This window comes from Pygoscelis adeliae, unplaced genomic scaffold (genome assembly GCF_000699105.1).
Source record: "Pygoscelis adeliae isolate BGI_AS28 unplaced genomic scaffold, ASM69910v1 Scaffold87, whole genome shotgun sequence".
Lineage (NCBI taxonomy): Eukaryota > Metazoa > Chordata > Aves > Sphenisciformes > Spheniscidae > Pygoscelis > Pygoscelis adeliae.
The window spans coordinates 3435472-3452250 of record NW_008825098.1 but is presented as its reverse complement, the minus strand read 5'-3'; the positions used below and the strand labels follow the sequence as shown (position 1 = coordinate 3452250).

Genomic DNA, 16779 nt, shown 5'->3' with positions numbered 1-16779 from the left:
AGGAAGGATTTCCTTCTGCCAACACGAAATGAATTTAAATGCAAAAAAAAAAAAAAAGAAAAAAAAAAGAAAAAAGGTGAGGTCAATATTAAGGATGAAAAATTACATTTCAAAGTAAAGAAATGAAAAAAGTTTCATCTCTAATAATTGACATCATGACATGAATTACTTTCCTCTTTTATTTATTATTTGTAAATACTAAAGAATTAACCAGTCAATGAGAGCATTGGAGATAACAAATTGTAAGAAGCTTCTCAGGAGGGTCAGTGTTCACTCCCCCTTTGCAGGAAGAAGCTGATTTATGTAGCTTACATGCATTCGAGCTGCTCACAAAGCTGAAAACAAGTATTGGGACAAGCCCTGCACAGGAGTCACAGGGAAGGAGGTGCTAAGAAAGAGAAAGGACCTTAGGACTTAGAGGTAATGTGAAGGGTTTAATATGCCCTAAGCGGCCCATGGTCGTGCAGTGATGAGCACAAGCTAACAGACCTTGCTAGGAAACGGTGCTCCTTAGCTCAGACACAGCACTGCAATAATGCCCATTTGCTTTTCGTTCTGCAACTAGCTGGAGCTTCTTTGCAGTTCTGGAGTCCAGATTTTTAAGGTATTAACAAATCAAATTCCCATCTGTCTCTGACTTACCGGGGAGCTTTTTGTTTGCTTGTTTGTTCAGTGACGAACTGAATTCCCAGACACCTCTAAAAATCTGGCCATTAATGTCTATGCACGCCAAAAGCTACAAGTAATGCAGAATTCACAGTGCAGAAGTCACTTTTGCGACAGTTTTTAATCTAAATACCTAAGAAAGGCTGGTGGGTTTTGTGCTTACACATATTTTTAAATAGCACAGATCATGTATCCATTCTGTGCCGTTCAAAATTCCTGGTTTGGTTGGCTTTGATGTAGTGTATGTATCATGGGATGCAACAGGATACAGGGATTGTCCACCATCAAGATAAGGCTGGTTTTGTGCAATACTCTGAGGAAGGGGGATGTTTTTTTATAAAACTACTTATCGATTCTTGGGCTGAAATCCTATCCAACAACTTTGTGGCACTCCTCTGGACGTGTCCGAGTTAGATTTAGCCCTTTAGGGTTGTCCTATATGCTTAGTAATTTGGGGGGGCGGGGAGCTAGTTTTGGAGTTTGGTATTCTGCCCTTCATCTTCCTTCTACCTTGGCATTCTCCCACCCAGAGGGAACACCAGGTCCATGCCTGCTTTTGCAGCCATTGCCAACCGTCTTGCTTGGCAGGCTGGTGAATACTTGTTCCTGCTTGGGTTTGCTGGCATCTGTCTCAAAGTGCGCAGCCTGTGCCAGCCAGCAGACTATTAGCCCTGTCAAATATTGTGACTCTCTGGTGAATAGCACAGTGCGTAATGTTGGCAACACTGGAGTAGCTAAGCCTACAAGTAATTACTTGGTTTGCAATTGTTTATTTCTTTATGTGCAAAAGCTGGAAAAGTTCTGACATCCACAAAAGGATAAACATTAATCTGCCCTGTGCCTTTGCACTAATTACCTTTCTTCCATGATTTCTCTAATAGCTGCCACATTAGGACCGGCTCCTAGATGGGTATAGAAAGGACCTTCATCTTTTTCAATAATTTGCTCTGTTTAAAACAAAATAAAGGTTATTACTTCGAAGCTTAATTCTTTAATGTAAAAAGTCACATTGCAAAGCTTACATCTAGCTCGTTAGAATACTGCTGTATGGGTCTGGGGTCAGAGTTTTAAACACTTATGTCTAAAGTATGCCCACGCAATTTGTACAAAACATGCAAAGCACGTGGCTAATCCTGCAAATAGCCGTGATACGGACTGCATGCCTTTTGCTAGCACAAACAGTTGTTTCGCATCTCGGGCTCTACACTGAAATTCAAAAGGCATTTTCCTGTTATCACTGAACAATTGTTTCTCCTTCTCCCACTTCCTCCTCTCCCAGTATCTAGAAAGGAGGATAAATGGGATAACAACAGTAAATATTGGCGTTAGTGAGCTGTACAGTACTTGTTTTTCAGCAGACCTGTTACAGTGTAGGAACCTACAGCTTGAGAAAGTGGCCAGTAAGGTTACATAGAGAATTTCTGCCACCCACAGAAAGACTCTGTGAAATGAAAAAAAGCAAGTTTGCTGAAAGAAATCCTGCACAAGGCTTAGTCAAAATGCTCGTGTGCTAAGAATGTGGCCTCAGTTTTCTGTGTGTAGGTAGGACCATGTCAGCATTCACTATATATGCTATATGTTTGGTTTGATACCAGGAGGCAGGCTCCAGCAGTGAGAAAGAAATGGCCAGGCTCTGCTTGGGTTCAGGAGATGGTGGAGCTGTGCTGACTTGTCTGAGGGCTGACTTTATGCTTTCTGCCATGCTAACTCCAAAGGCTGGATGAGGTGATGCTGCTCCTGATGTACGGCCTCCGGAAGCATGATGAAGGCATGCTATAAACCTGAACGTGTCAATGGGGGGATGGCTTAATTTAATCTTCCTAAGGACAAGTATTGGTAGCAAAGAGCAATAAACCTTATTGATTACACTGTGGCACTGGGTTCTTCAGAGAGGACAGGAACTAAGTTTCATGCTCCTTTATTTCCTAGAGGGTCTGCTAAGACTGAAGCATTAAAACGCAAGTGGAGAATAAGCTCTTTTGCTTAGTTAGCAGTTGCAGTACTGGCTAAAAAACCAGTGAGAATAATGAAATGATTGCCATAAAAACTTGTGCCAACTACATTGGAGAAACCGTCTCAAGAAAAAACCCCCAAACAACTTCAGTGTTTTAAAAAAAACTACATTTTGTAGGTTGTTTCTTATAAAACAACAAGGAACAGCAAGGAACTGACTTCCAGTTTTCTTCCTGGGAGCTCTGGAAATCCCCGACCTCCTCTTTTTGTTCCCATAGATCATCTGTGAGACATAGCTCCAAGCATTCGAAAAGGCAAAAAGGTCCATTTTGCAGTTTTGGAGGAGCATTGGTTCAACTTTCCTCTTTTATAGTTGGTAGGAAGTGAAACTATAACAAGGATTTTTTTTTTCCATTTTTGGTGCTGAACCTGTTGTCTCAGCCTGAATAGTTTATCCAGTAGAGTCTGAAAGTGCCTGTTAGACCTGGCTATGTGCAGTGTCAGTGCCGTATGGAAGCTCGGGCTACGGGGCCATGCCTGTCACTCTACTTTGCTTCCCTCTGCTCTATTCTTCCAGCTTTTGGAGATCGGGTATGCCATGAAGAAACACCGAGGGTCCCCCTCGCTGCTTTTTTGGCGCTGCTTGCGTAGGTTCTCTAAGAAACTGCTGATCTTTTTAGCCTTGCAGAAGACAAGTGCGTGAAAGGGAGGATAAACTCTTGCAACAAGTGAGGAATAATCTGTCGTCCCTTCTTTGCTTAGGCTTTACTGAGGGAAACTTCAGCAATTTCACTGTTAGAGCAAAAAATGGCGTAAGGATCTCAAGTTTTGGACCCAGGACATATTTTATAAATGCTATATCTAACCTTGATGAATAAATTAGATTATAAAGTTATGACCTACTTTTTATCAGCATGTTGTCATTACATGTCTGCTGCTCAAGCAGAATGGATGTGAGGGGATACGTTACTGGCCATAAGCATACTGACTGAAAAAGCAAATAGGTAATTGCTTTGTGAAATATTGAGAAAGGGCCCGTGTGTAGGGTTGGATCAGTGGAGTAGGCATAAGTGTATAAAATTTTAATTTTATAAGTCTTTACTAATTACTGTTCTAAAAAAAACAACCCAAAAAATCCTCCAACAAAAACATCCAACTAACCCTGCGATCCCAACTTGAAGGCTCATTTCCTTCCTGTGAACTAGTACGTTTTTAGCACATCTCAGCACTTACCAACACAGCTGCAAGATGGGAAATCATACTGGGTTTTGGCAGGTGTGTCCAGCAAATTTTTTACAGGAGTATCCAATAACTTGGAAGGTGAGTCTAAAAAATTATTGAGAACAGTTCCAGCTGTTCTTTTGGTCGGGGTTTTCTCAGCAGATGAGTTTGCTTGCTGATCTAAAATTGGGGTCTGAGTGTCAAAATCTGCAGCACCAGTATTTCTTGATAGGATGGTAATAGGGCCTGCTGTTTCAACCTTCACATGTTTAGGTGATTTGATAGTAAAAGTCTTGTGATCAAACAGTGATTTGACCTGTATCTGTTTCAGCTGCTGTTCCATTGTCTCGATGATGCTCTTTTGTTGCATGTTCTCGCAGCCAAAGTGCTGATTCTCTTGTTTAATTGTTTTTTTCCACATTTTGTTTTCCAGCTGTCCAGCTGATGGACGCATGCAGACATTAGACTTTGTGCCAGCCTCAATTTTTATAGGCTTGCGTGCTGCACTGGGACCAATCTCGGTTTTGGGTTGCTGGTATGCTTGTTGCTCCTGTTTTTGCAAGAGATGCCACCTTAGAGCAGCATGCTTTTGAAAATCCTTAGGGGTTTGGGACTGCAAATGACAGCCTCTCTGGTCTTGGGAGTGTGGGGCAGTTTGCTGGCTGTGTGGTAAGTACCGCTGAGGAATCTGCGGAGCTTGTTGGCTCGGGAGATCTTGGTTCAGACTACCACCGTAGCATTGTGTTTGCTGAAGTGGTGGTAGCTGTATAACTGAAGCTTGTTGTGTCTGTTGCTCTTGTTCTTGAAAACAGTGATTCACATCTTGCTTTGTGGTCAAGTTATTTGAAAAATACTGCACAAGTTGCAAGTCCTGCATTTTGTTGGCTCCAAAGCGTTCGATATTTGCGGCGTTTTCTTTCTTCTCAGAAATCAAGTGCACGTTGTTTGGGCAGGGATGCTGCAGACTAGCATTTGCTTTCTGAGTGTAAAGGGGAGCTTTGTTGTTCATGCTCTGTACCTGCTCTAGGCCTAGCTGAGGGTTACGCAGTGGGAATGCAGTTGATTTCATGTACTTATTCCCAGTTTGAAAACATTCATCTACTTTAAGCTGGTTGAAGGATGTCCTGTCTAGCGGCTGCTCAGCATTGCTTTGGGAGTGGGAAATGGTTTGGGGCAGGTCTTTATTTTTCATTTGCAGAGCCTGTTGCTGGTTTGGGGTTAGCTGCGGACTGCACGGCAGTTGCACCTGCTGTGCCTGTTTTTGAAGCATCTGTTGCAAAATGTGCGAATGCAAGAATTGCTCATTTTCCCCTGGCTGGGGATTCAAGTGCTGTTGTTTCAATGGGGCCCCTAAAGGCTGTTCGGCTTGTTGTTCTGGTCTTTGCTGGAAATGGAGCTGCTGCGGAGGGTGTCGCTGCACTTGGGACTTGAGGAGGGAATCCATCTTCGTGAGCTGTGGCTGCGGTGAGTGTTTCTGGAATGGCAGCTGCTGGTCAGCTGTGGGATGCGGCTGCAGCTGGGAGGTCTCGCTTTTGTACAGCGGAGGAATTTGTTCCTGTTGCATTATCTTCTGGCTCTGGGGCTGTCCTGAAGGCCCCTTTAATGCATCAGGACTTCCAGCATACTGTTTTGTATAGGCTGTGTTTGCCTGGAACTGAAGAATTGATCGCAATAAAGCTTCACTGGGCTTTTGGGAAGGCTCTCCCTGGCGGAACTGGGTGGAAACCAGTTCTATCCAGGCTGGTTTTGAATAATGTTGAGCCTGTTGCACAGGCTCTTTCACTTGGTCCTTTTCTTTGTTGGGAGGAATCTCGGGTTCTCTCTGTCCTGGGAAATGCTGATAGTGTTGCTGCAACTCACTGTTACTTCCGCGCGCTTGCAGGTTTTGGAGGGGAGGCTCTGACGCCGGCGTAATTTCTTCTGGGCGCTGCTGAATTGAGGCGGCCGTAGCAGCTTGCGGATTGCTTTCACTGACATCTTGTTGTGACGTTTGTGCCTGCTGCGGAAGTCTCTGCTGAGGGTGAAGTTGTTGTTGGCTGAGGCCGGGACTTTCTGACATTGGTCCCTGCTGTTGCCCTTCGTTCTTTATCTCCCCAGGAAGAGTTTCATCACATCTGTTGTCATAGGAATGGTGTCCTTCTTGCACCATGACGGACAGTGCACTGTTCATTGCTGGAGCAGGAGGAGTGGAGGAATCTTTGTGAAACATTGAGTTCTGTTTAAAGAAAGCACCATTTTTTCCTGCTTGCTCAGAAAACCTTTCCAGAGCGGCACTCTGAGCTCGCAGGTTACTGCTGGAACTTAGAGAGAGGTCTTGGTTGGGAACCTGCCCTACGCTTCCACGAACAGTACGGTTTCCTACAGGTAACTGGTGTGGATCATAGCCTGGAATCTGTTGCTGTAGCTGTAGTTCTGGTTTCTGAAGCGAACAGCTACCTGGCAATACAGGTGGTTTACTGGAGTCTTCTGCATTGCAGACCTCAGTAACCACTACAGCTGGCACTTGAGGCAGCTCAGAGTTTGAGGTCTGTGGGGAAGTGATCTGCCCTGAGGTATGGGATGAATGCGTTGTCTCATAGGACAACTCATTAGTAGCCTGACTGGTAATGGCATTGATATGAGATGTGTTCTTCTGCATTGCTATGGAAACATGTTCTGGATAATATTGAGACAGTGTTTTCTCCAGGAGTTCACCATGCATGCTTTCCATGGAAGAGGCAGAAACTGTAGCACCATTAGGCATTGGCACTGCCTTGTTCTTAAGTAGTAAGACAATGTCCCTGTTGTGGCAATGAACATTTTCCCGCTCTTGCTCATCCTGAATCAGGAGGTCACGAGGGTTTTCTGAACCACCACTGTTGTATCTTGTAGACTGTATCAAATCTGAAACTTCATTTTCTTGTCCTGTAAAACTCTCGGGTTTCTTCTCACTGTAACAATTGGAGACGCTTGGTTTTCCATTATTATCCTCTGGCTCAGCTTTTTCTCCGTTTACCTCTTTGTCTTGTTTCACTTTCTTGCTCTCATGAAGTCCATACAGAGAGGGCTCACTAGAAGTGCGTTTTATCCCACCATTTTGCATATATTTGGAATATACTTTCTTTTCTTGTAAAAGGTCGGGGCTAACGCGGTTGTTTGGACTTCCCTTCAGGTGGGGCACTCCATAGTTGCTTTTAATGAATAGCCGCTTGTGGTCTCCATTTACTTCAACTTCAGGCCTCTCTGTTGCTGGACTTCCATTCTGTAGCTTCACCGCAGAAGGCTCCGCCTGGCAAACGTGAGAAGATTGCGGTATTAGAAATGGACTCAATCTATTGCCGTCAACATGGTTGGTTCTGTCCTGTTCCATCTGGCCTGCTCCGGGGCCATCCACAAGGCTACCCTCTGAACGTATCTGAAAGAGAAAAGAAATAGGAGAAAATATAAGTCAATTTTAGTTTCCATCGATGGACACCCAATTACCGACAATTCCTGCAGCATTCAAGCACCCATTGTCCTGATCAGCTCCCACACACAACGTGAGCTTGCAGGCACACCTGAGGGGTGTTTCACTATCCTATCACATTTTGCAGCCCCGTGTCTCCCTTTTTCTTGAAGGTTTGTTCTTCAAGATGAAAAGAGAGTGAAAATACAGAGTAGCTCCTTACTCCCGTTTAACACACAAGCAGATATTTTACCAAAAAAACTCTCCTAACGGTACAAAAAATATTCTCTGCTTTTGAATGATTTGCATAGACTCCTCTGTCGTCACTTTTTTTCCTTGGTAAGGCAGAAAGTCATGCCGAAACCATGGTTCCCAGACTTGGTGCTAATCCCGTTATTTGATTAAGTGTGCCAAACCTCTTTTGCGTGACTTGAAGGATTATTGCCACCAAGCTTGCCAATTAGAGGGGCAAACCTCCTTTTGTCTGTCTTCAGCTGTGTGACAAGGTCTTTTAAAACTGGCATTCCTAAAGACCACGCAAGTGGCACGACACACATGTGAGACAAAGCCACGCTTGATTGCTGTCCATAGGAACTCTTACACTTTGTCAACATCTTGGTAATGTTGACAGACACAAACCGAGAGATTTCTGAAAGGTTTGATGGAAGTGGTATTTTTTCAGGTATTAATATCCTTTCAAATTTACATATAGACATCAAGCGTGGCTTAAGCTATGCATTTGGGTTTTGAACTGAGCCCCACAGCTGTGGAGCTAGAATTTTCTTCTTTGTTTGGATGGGAAATCCCATTTTCTCACATACTCTTTGTATTTTATTTATAAAATGAAGTTTTTCATTGGATAAAAGCACTGACAATGTGCAGTGAACAAATTCCATATAATGACAAGCTAATCCTGTTCACATGGATCTTCCCAGGATTCACAATCCCAGTTAACATAGATAAAGCCCTTGTTTGACTCTGCCTGTAATTTATTCTTTGCTGGCTTTATGGTTCTCAACCAGTCACAAATGACAGAAGACAGACTGACAGAGGGTCTTACAGATGTGAGGTTGCACAGAGAAAATTTGGACTCATGCATGTCTTTGTCCTGAAGCTTTTCTTTTCAGTTTGCATAAAGGGGAATCTGAAGGGTTCTCCATTACCAGGTCATCTCGGTTGGACTGCGAAGTCAGGAGCAGCACTACACGTGGCTGACATTGCCACTACATAGGAAGAACTACTATACTGAAAAATTTCTCCCATCACGATTACTCTGCTTATGTATTTATCCTACACTAATATTTTTTTTTTTTAAATGCTAAGGAACATCTAATTTATACAGTTTCCAGTGCAGTATTGCCTTACTCAGTTGAGTAATATGATTCTAAAATGCTTTTAAAAGTAATATTAATTCATGAGATTCATTACATCCAGCAGAATCCCCTCTGCTTGCAGCTCTGATTTCAGTATCGGGACAATTCAAACATACATTTTGACTGGCAAGCACCTATATCGTGACTTGTATCCACTTCCTCCTTATCCCAAACTTGGTTTTAGGTTTACTTTTGACCTCCTGAAGAAAAGATTCTTTCTGTACTCAACTTATGTTTTGTATGACGGAAGTAGAGAAGTTCTCTCTGCTGGTAACAGTACTTAAAAAAAGAGTTTTTGAAGGGAAAGCTAAGAATAGGGAGATGGAAAAGAATGTTTGTCCATCTTACCTATTTTCTTGACAAGGTAAGGTAGGCTTCTTCCCTTCTAGATATATTTCAGTACATTTCCCAACCTAGCTTTAAAGTACCACAAGACACGAGCCTTTGCAGCTTTCCCAGGGAGACGATATTCCACGCTTAACAGAAAGCACCGTGAAAAGGATTCCTCTGATGTGTCATTCTAGGCCGGGCGGCAGAATGATGCTCCCAGAGTGTCTCAAAAATAAAATGTCAGCCTAATTTGGAAACCATTCTTTGCCTTCACACCTTTCGTACCTAGAAATTGCAGCTGAACCACAACTCAGACATGAATGTGTAGGCTGCTGTATTTCACAAGTATGAAATGAAATAAAAGGCACCACAGTAATTAATACTGTGCTCTCAAGCTGCTTCTAAAATATTTATTTCCTTAAAAAAAGTTTTAGTCTGTGTGATTGAGCCATGAGAAACTTCCTCTGGCCCTCAAAGTCTGCCTTGCTGCTTGTGTTCTGGTGTACCATGGGGGTTGCAACTAAATTCCTTCCGAGAGTTCCCAGACAATCTTTCTTCTCAACTCCTTACTGATTGGTAAAAACACCTTTTTGTTTAGAAGTGGGGGCTGCCTGACTTCTCTAAACTTAGGTTGCAAACCCCTCGAAGGAGCACATCTGTGCTTCGGAAAAGAGTCTTAGATTCATGCTGTCCTCAAAAACCACGAGGTTATCTTTACTGTGTGACTTGGATTATTATTCACAGTATTCTCAAAGACCTCATGGTATGAGTCAACCAGTTCCCCCAAATTCTGATCACTTCCAGTGTAAAAGGCACTGGTGTTAGACATTGCAAAGGACACGGAAATCATTTGGTTCTTTAAAATACAAAGTTAATTCATCGATTAGAATTGCCAGATTTGCATTCTTTGAAATGCATCTAGGATTGCAGTGACTTTGCGTTATACTTCTTTCTCTCTCTGTCTACACTCAGTTATTCACAATTCTCAAGTCACATCTGAGTACAAATCTTGCTCAAGCAGCTACAAATCACAGCAATTATTTGTAATTTAAAACTAGAAAAAGATAAATGGCAGTGATGATACCTTTATTACTGTTTTTAACTGGGACACCATGAAGATGTTCTTGGTGCTACTACTAAACAGACTTGGTTGTGCCTTACAAAGTCTCTGCGCTCTTCTTTTTAATTGTTGTGGGGTTAACTGTCTGCCTCGCAAAGTAATAAATTTACCTTTCCCTAAGCGTAGCAGTTAGCCTTTTTTCTCTTTCCCATAACTGTATTTTATCCAGACCATTTAGTAGCTCCACATATTTTTCTTCAGCTATAATTCATTAGAAATTCAAGTCACATCAGCAGCATCTGTGAAACAATTACTGCATCTAGGACTGACTCTGCAGTCTAATCCATCATAATTATGACTGGCCTCTTTGAAGACGCCACGATGCGTGACTTAAATATAGCATGTTACTGTGCAAATGGATCAGCATCTCACCCTACCAATATGCATTCAAGTTATAATTCAGTCCACTACCATTTGACTTTTTCAGATGCAAGCAATGTATGTACATTTATTTCTTGCCACATATGGACACAAATTGAAAACCAGCTACTGAAAGAGAGTTTGAGATTTTGTTTGTTTGTTTGTTTGTTTTATGGGCAAATTTGGAATATTCCTGACACCTCTACCAATATGGGAATACCGAAAGACTGCGGAAGGCATTGTTATGAGCATGACAAACATTTCTGCAGCATCGAAAGTACTCTTAGTTATGTCATTTTTCTCTCATGGAGAATCTTTCTTTACTTTACTTAGCCAGTTCTAGAGGTTCATACCTTATTTTATATAGCACCTGTATCTGGGGAGTTTGTGAATGCAAAGCAGCTCAGATGAATGAATGGACAAATACACCCACTGCAGGGGAGTACAATCTTCTGCAAAGCTGGGCAAGATTCCCAGTAGAAAAAGTAGGTGGGGGGATGCTGTATTAGAGTACTCATGGCCCTAAAAGGACCGAAAGGTGGGATGTCAGATGGGTTGTTTCCCCTTCTGGGGTTAGCTGGAACAGAAATATACCTCCTCAGATCACGACCTCAGCTGACTTGTGCTCGCGTGATTATCAGATAAGACTCAAGAAAGCAGAAGTCCCAGGATACCCGGGAGCTTCTCGATGGCTCGCTGGGTTGTTCCTGGAGTGGTGCCACAGCCTCCATCCTGCTGGCACCCTTCTGCCACCAACAGATGACACAGAGGTCTAAATTGCTCCCAGACAAGAAACCCCTGTACCACTTTCTAGGCAGGAGGTGAATTTACCTTGCCAAACTCCAGTTTGGTAAGTTGTACTTTCTGCTTACACTCTCCTGCTTCTATCGCCTGGGTACAGTAGTGGGCTTCACTTCTGGCTTAATTTGCTATGTATTATTATGTGCTGTTGTGCAGTTGCTTCTCTCCTCTGAGGCTCATGCCGCTGGCAAAGAGGTCTAAATCCTGAACTTCCAGCAAGTGAAAAAGCTCCTACAGTGAAGGGATTTTTTTTCCTGTTTCAAGAATGAATGAAAATTCGAGAAAAGGCCTGAGCAGAGTTATTCCTAAGTAAAGACACTCATACATGGCATTATCAGAAAGCTCAACTGCTGCACTAAAACCTTAAATCTTCAGGACTTGCATACATGCAAAATTGTTTCTGATTAACTCTGTGTCAAAGTTTTCTCTTTTTTAACTTCGGAACAAGAGGTGTAAGCAGTTATAATGATGCTCAACACCATGATTTATAGCCGTGTGGTTATCGTGGGATGTCATTTTTCTCTGGCTTCTCTAAGTAGCAGTTGCTTCAGCTGTGCCTTGGGTTAACACCTGTAAGCAAGCTGCAAACGTCACTAGAGGAGAAAAGAAGTGCAGTTAACTCAGATGGCTAATGGGCAATGTAACACATCACAGCTCCTTACTAGTGAGACGTTTCCATTATTGCTGGGATAAAATGTTGCACACATGAAAACTGTGGTATAGTTTAAGGATTTCCTATATGTTTCGCACTTAAGGTGCACTGTGTTTATACACTGAGAAACAAAGCAAGCTTCCACGTGGAAACTAATGGGCGAGGCAAGACCAGGACTACGCCTGCCCAGACTCTGGGTGGTTTGCCATTCACAGAACAGCTTCTTACCAAGCCAGGGCTGCTGGCAGTTTGTAAGAAACACAATACCATCAGAAACCAAACCCCATGTGGGCCTGTTGTTTAAATATGGGTTTAACGTGCTTTTCTGAAGCCAAGGCACCCACGAGAGAGAATTTTAACCCTGTTGTCCAAAGCAGATGCGAAAGAGAGATTGCATTCATGCCCAAGGTGAATTGAGGCTCTGAACCCCACAACACGCCCTAGGGATTTGCTCTGCTCCCGTTGAGTGCAGCATCGCTGCTGCCCCGTTGCAAGTGTGGTGGCTGAGGAAAAAACAGTGAAACTTCAATGCAGATGTAAAGGAGGCCCCAGAAGGACAAGGACACTCTGTTGTTAGCTGTGCTCTATGGCTTACAATGGGGTCCTTTTGCACTGCATTCAGCTGTCTCTTCATTTGGATAGTATATTTATTCAGTGCATTAGCAATGCTTTGGAAAAAACTCGCCTAAGGATGCCATGCCTTCTCTGTCCCTTGAAGTTTTTAAGTTAAGGCTATATTTCTTTCTAAAATACACATATTGCTTTCTCATTGTAGCTTTAAATAGCAGTTAAGGGGTTAATCTAGAAACTACTGGATGAGAGTCTGTGACTGTATTCTGCAGGAGGTCATATTACATGAATATAATTGTCTTCTCTGGCATTTAGATCTACAAGTCATCTTGTCAAACAGAAAAAAAAAGTGGGATGGCTAAAATTTGTTACCTAATTTATAGCTAATTTATCCTTAATTTACAGGGAAAATGGTGACTAGCGAATATAGATATAAGCAGATCTAAGGGAATGAAGAGCATGGGACTTGTGAAATATGAGGATTAATAATTCATTAAATCTTATCCAAGCCAGAAGCCTCATAATTCATGCATTTTTAAATCAACTAGTGCTAACCCCCCCTCAATTTATTGACACCAGTTCTTGCATTTCAGTGATGCAATGATCTAATCGCAAAACCACTTGAATCAGTTTGATTTTTGACCTTAATACAGAGGGCAAGAGAGTAAAACTAAACTGGTCTGCACAGTGATTTCCCCTTGCTACATTATATAACCATCAACAAGACTGGATACTGCATAATATCTACCCAGACATGAAAAATTGCACTATTTTAACAATTGCATAAAATCAAGGGGAGCGAAAATTAAATGCCTCTATAATATAGGTGGAAAAAACCAATTATGTGAAGGAAATGAATTCAGGAATATAAAATGCAAGTAAATAGGAATTATAGTGTCGCATCACACAGCTCTCCAGTTCCTATTTTTTGTGATTTATGTCCTATACAAACTTTGCACCTAATTGTACCATGTAGCACTTTTAACAGAAGACCACAACTCTTCAAGTCGCTTGTAATGCCACCATAGTATGACTAGATTAGAAATGTTTCCCGAAAGGTCAAACTTTAGAACCAGGTTGGATTTAAGAGACAAAAGGACCTTCCCACTGTAATAACCAGAACATTCAAGATGAGGTTGGCACCTATGCTTGTTCTTGCCAGTTGTAAGCTCATTTCTGTGGTTTAGATTTGGAGTATGGTGGATCCAAGTGGTTTATACTGACAGGCCGTCGCACAGAGCTGTATTACTTCCCAAGTTAGCCTATTTGACATTACTTTGGGTGTTGGTATGCCGACATACTCTAAGACCAGTATTGCTCAATTTCTTGAGCACCACCTTGACTATTATACATCTTTCACAAATACAGGGAAGCTGAACTAAAACACCCACTTGCCTTTGCTGTTTTTGAGAGTCGTTGCAGTTGAGAATTGTAATAGGAAGGCTGTGGGGATGGGAGTTACAGTCTTAAATGCTGGGGATGCTCAAATAAGTGTGCGCTGAGTGAGATGCTTCTATGCCTGGGTATAATGAGAAACTTCTCGTGTGCCTGTGAAGTTTGGACCAGCAAAATCGTTTCAAATTGTGACCCACACAGGGCATCATTTGGGTAATTCACCAGGGCCTGTGGATTCAACATTGGGAAACATGTTGGGGTAGGAAAACAGAACCAAGTCTCTTTTTTTCTTCATCTCAGCCAGTTATCATGCTAGGTTAGGTGTGTTGAGCAAAGGCTAGCAAGGTAGGGTGGGCAGTGTTATCAGGTGCACAAGTGGTGCTCAGACCTGGTTTTGATTTCCGGAGAAATGGTGTAATTTGAGGGATGATCTTCCTCTCAGTACTTCAGCTACCCCATGTGTCAAATGGTAATGATGATAGTAGCCGCTGATTCAAATCAGCTATCTGAGAGCAATAGCTGACTGCTCATGCTACTCTGACTGAGCTCTGTAGTGCAGCGTGCCTCTGCGTGAGCACGCCAGAATAAGCAAGCGTTGGTGGCTGAACTGTTCTTCAAGACACGCTTGATGTTATCAACCTGCCATTTAGGGAAGGTTACCAAGAGGTCAGTGTCATCATTATCTTCCAGTCTCTGTGATCTTTGTCCATCTGGCTTCAGACCTGGATATAACACGGATTTCTTGGGTTGATGACTTCCTGACACCAGTCGAAGGTCGGTTATCCGTGATGATTTCATCACAGCTGTTGGCAGAGTTAAGTAATTCGCTATTAAGTAGTACATCCTCCTTGAGAACTAGAAGCAGTGGAGGAGATTTTCTTGGCTCTCTTCACCCCATACTATAAAGAACAAAGGGAGGACCCAAAGGAAAAACCACTGGCAAGCTAAAGATTTCAGGGTTTCATCATGCTGGGACAGTAACATTAGAAAATAGGAATAAAAATGGTCCTGTTTGGCATGTGGGTGGAAGAACTGATAGAAAAGAGTAAAACGTTGTGGGCTGCAGCATCCTTAGAAAGCCTATTTACACAGCTCTGTTTCCCATTATCCTTTGAACTTCAGATAGGAAATCCTGTTGGTCTCCCAGTTCTGATGAAAACAGAATTTTGGATGAAATGCAGTTTTCTTAAATTTCTTCTCAAAAAGTTGAAGGTGAAGGTCATACCGAGAGAAGAGTGGGGAGAATGCAGAGACAAACATTGATGACTCCGAGGATTACTCTGACTGTTGCTCCCACATGTCCAGATGATAAAGCATAGCTTTCAGCCCCTTCACTGGCCTCACTATGGTAGCCTTTACACCCCTATACACATTGCTCCTCTGTTTTTCTCATGCCTCCGCCACACCTAGGCTGGGATGCTGTAGTGAACTCAATTTTCGGCTACTATTCTTGGCCATTGAGAAATGAGAGGCAGCACAGAGAGACAGCTCCCACGCTACATAGCGTGCACTGTGTGCGCCAGCGTACCCGAGGGGCAGGTGCTGGGGGTCCCTGCCGGGGGCGGCGAGCCATGAGATACCCGTGTGTCTATATGCGAGATGCTGCATGCCACTGCAGCTTCTGCGTGGTTTCCTACATCCTTCTGGGGATTTACTTCCAGATGGTGAATTTGGAGGAGTTGAGTCAAAACAAGGGTACTTGCTTTGGAAAGATCTTGTGCTGTTTTAATTGTTGCGTTGTTTGATTTAAAAATGTGTTTTCATGCCCACTTGTGATTTTTTTTTTTTTTTTTTTCCTTCCAATTTGTGCCTTGCACGACTTACAAACCAAACCAATCGCTCATAAACACACGGGAGAAATAGGTTTGTCAGGGGCCTGAGGAGATGAGTTCCTTGGCTCCAGGGCAGCACCAGCCAGACCTGTACCAGTCCACACCAACCTGTTTTCAAAGGTCTCTGATGATGAGGGTTGCATAATAACCCACAGTTACATGCAGTGCTTCATTAACCTTACCTATTAGAAAGCTTCTACCATTTAAAACATAACCCTAGATCGTCTCTGCCCATCTACCACAGACTCACAGAGCAGTTTTTTTTCTTCTGTGCTGTGGCTTCTTTCTCCTCATGTAACTGAAGACTGTTACTAATGGTTCCCTCTTAGACAGAATAAACAGCCCCGTTCGTGACATCTGATCTCCTCTCCGGGTGGATCTATATCCATACCATTTGTTCCCTGACCAGATGCACAGAGGTCACAAAGCAAATGCAACAGTCTGTTCTTCAGAGACCTTATGCACATGTCACGTTCTGCTAGATTTTCCCTGAGTGCAGATGTTTGATATAGAAGCAGACATAATATGTGCCTATATAATATTTCAAATACCTGTATGAATTAACTTGGCTTTCCCCCCAGTAACTAATCATAGAATGGTTTGGGTTGGAAGGGACCCACCCCCCCTGCCACTGACAGGGACACCTTCCATGAGACCAGGTTGCTCAAAGCCCCATCCAACCGGGCCTTGAATGCTTGCAGGGATGGGGCATCCACAACTTATCTGGGGCAACCTGTTCCAGTGCCTCACCATCCTCATAGTGAAGAATTTCTTCCTTACATCTAATCTAAATCTACCCTCTTTCAGTTTAAAGGCATCACCCCTTGTCCTATCACTACATGCCCTTGTAACAAGTCCCTCTCCAGCTTTCCTGCAGGCCCCCTTCAGGTACTGGAAGGCTGCAATAAGGTGTCCCCAGAGCCTTCTCTTCTCCAGGCTGAACAACCCCAACTCTCTCAGCTTGTCTTCACAGGAGAGGTGCTCCAGCCCTCTGATCATCTTTGTGGCCCTCTGGACCCACTCCAACAGGTCCACGTCCTTCTAATGTTGGGGGCCCCAGAGCTGAACACAGTACTCCAGGT

General features: G+C 43.0%; 1 protein-coding gene across 1 annotated transcript in view; it reads right to left on the bottom strand.

The window, feature by feature from the left end:
* Positions 1-7216, bottom strand: part of TET2 (tet methylcytosine dioxygenase 2) — a 24398-nt gene extending 17182 nt beyond the window's left edge. Inside the window, exons 1-2 of the mRNA XM_009327049.1 lie at positions 3853-7216; positions 1523-1613 (exon numbers count right to left, since the gene is read on the bottom strand). Coding sequence (XP_009325324.1) covers positions 1523-1613; positions 3853-7189 — 3428 coding nt within the window. The 5' untranslated portion in view covers positions 7190-7216. The remainder of the gene's footprint in view (positions 1-1522; positions 1614-3852) is intronic.
* Between the last annotated feature and the right edge of the window lie 9563 nt (positions 7217-16779).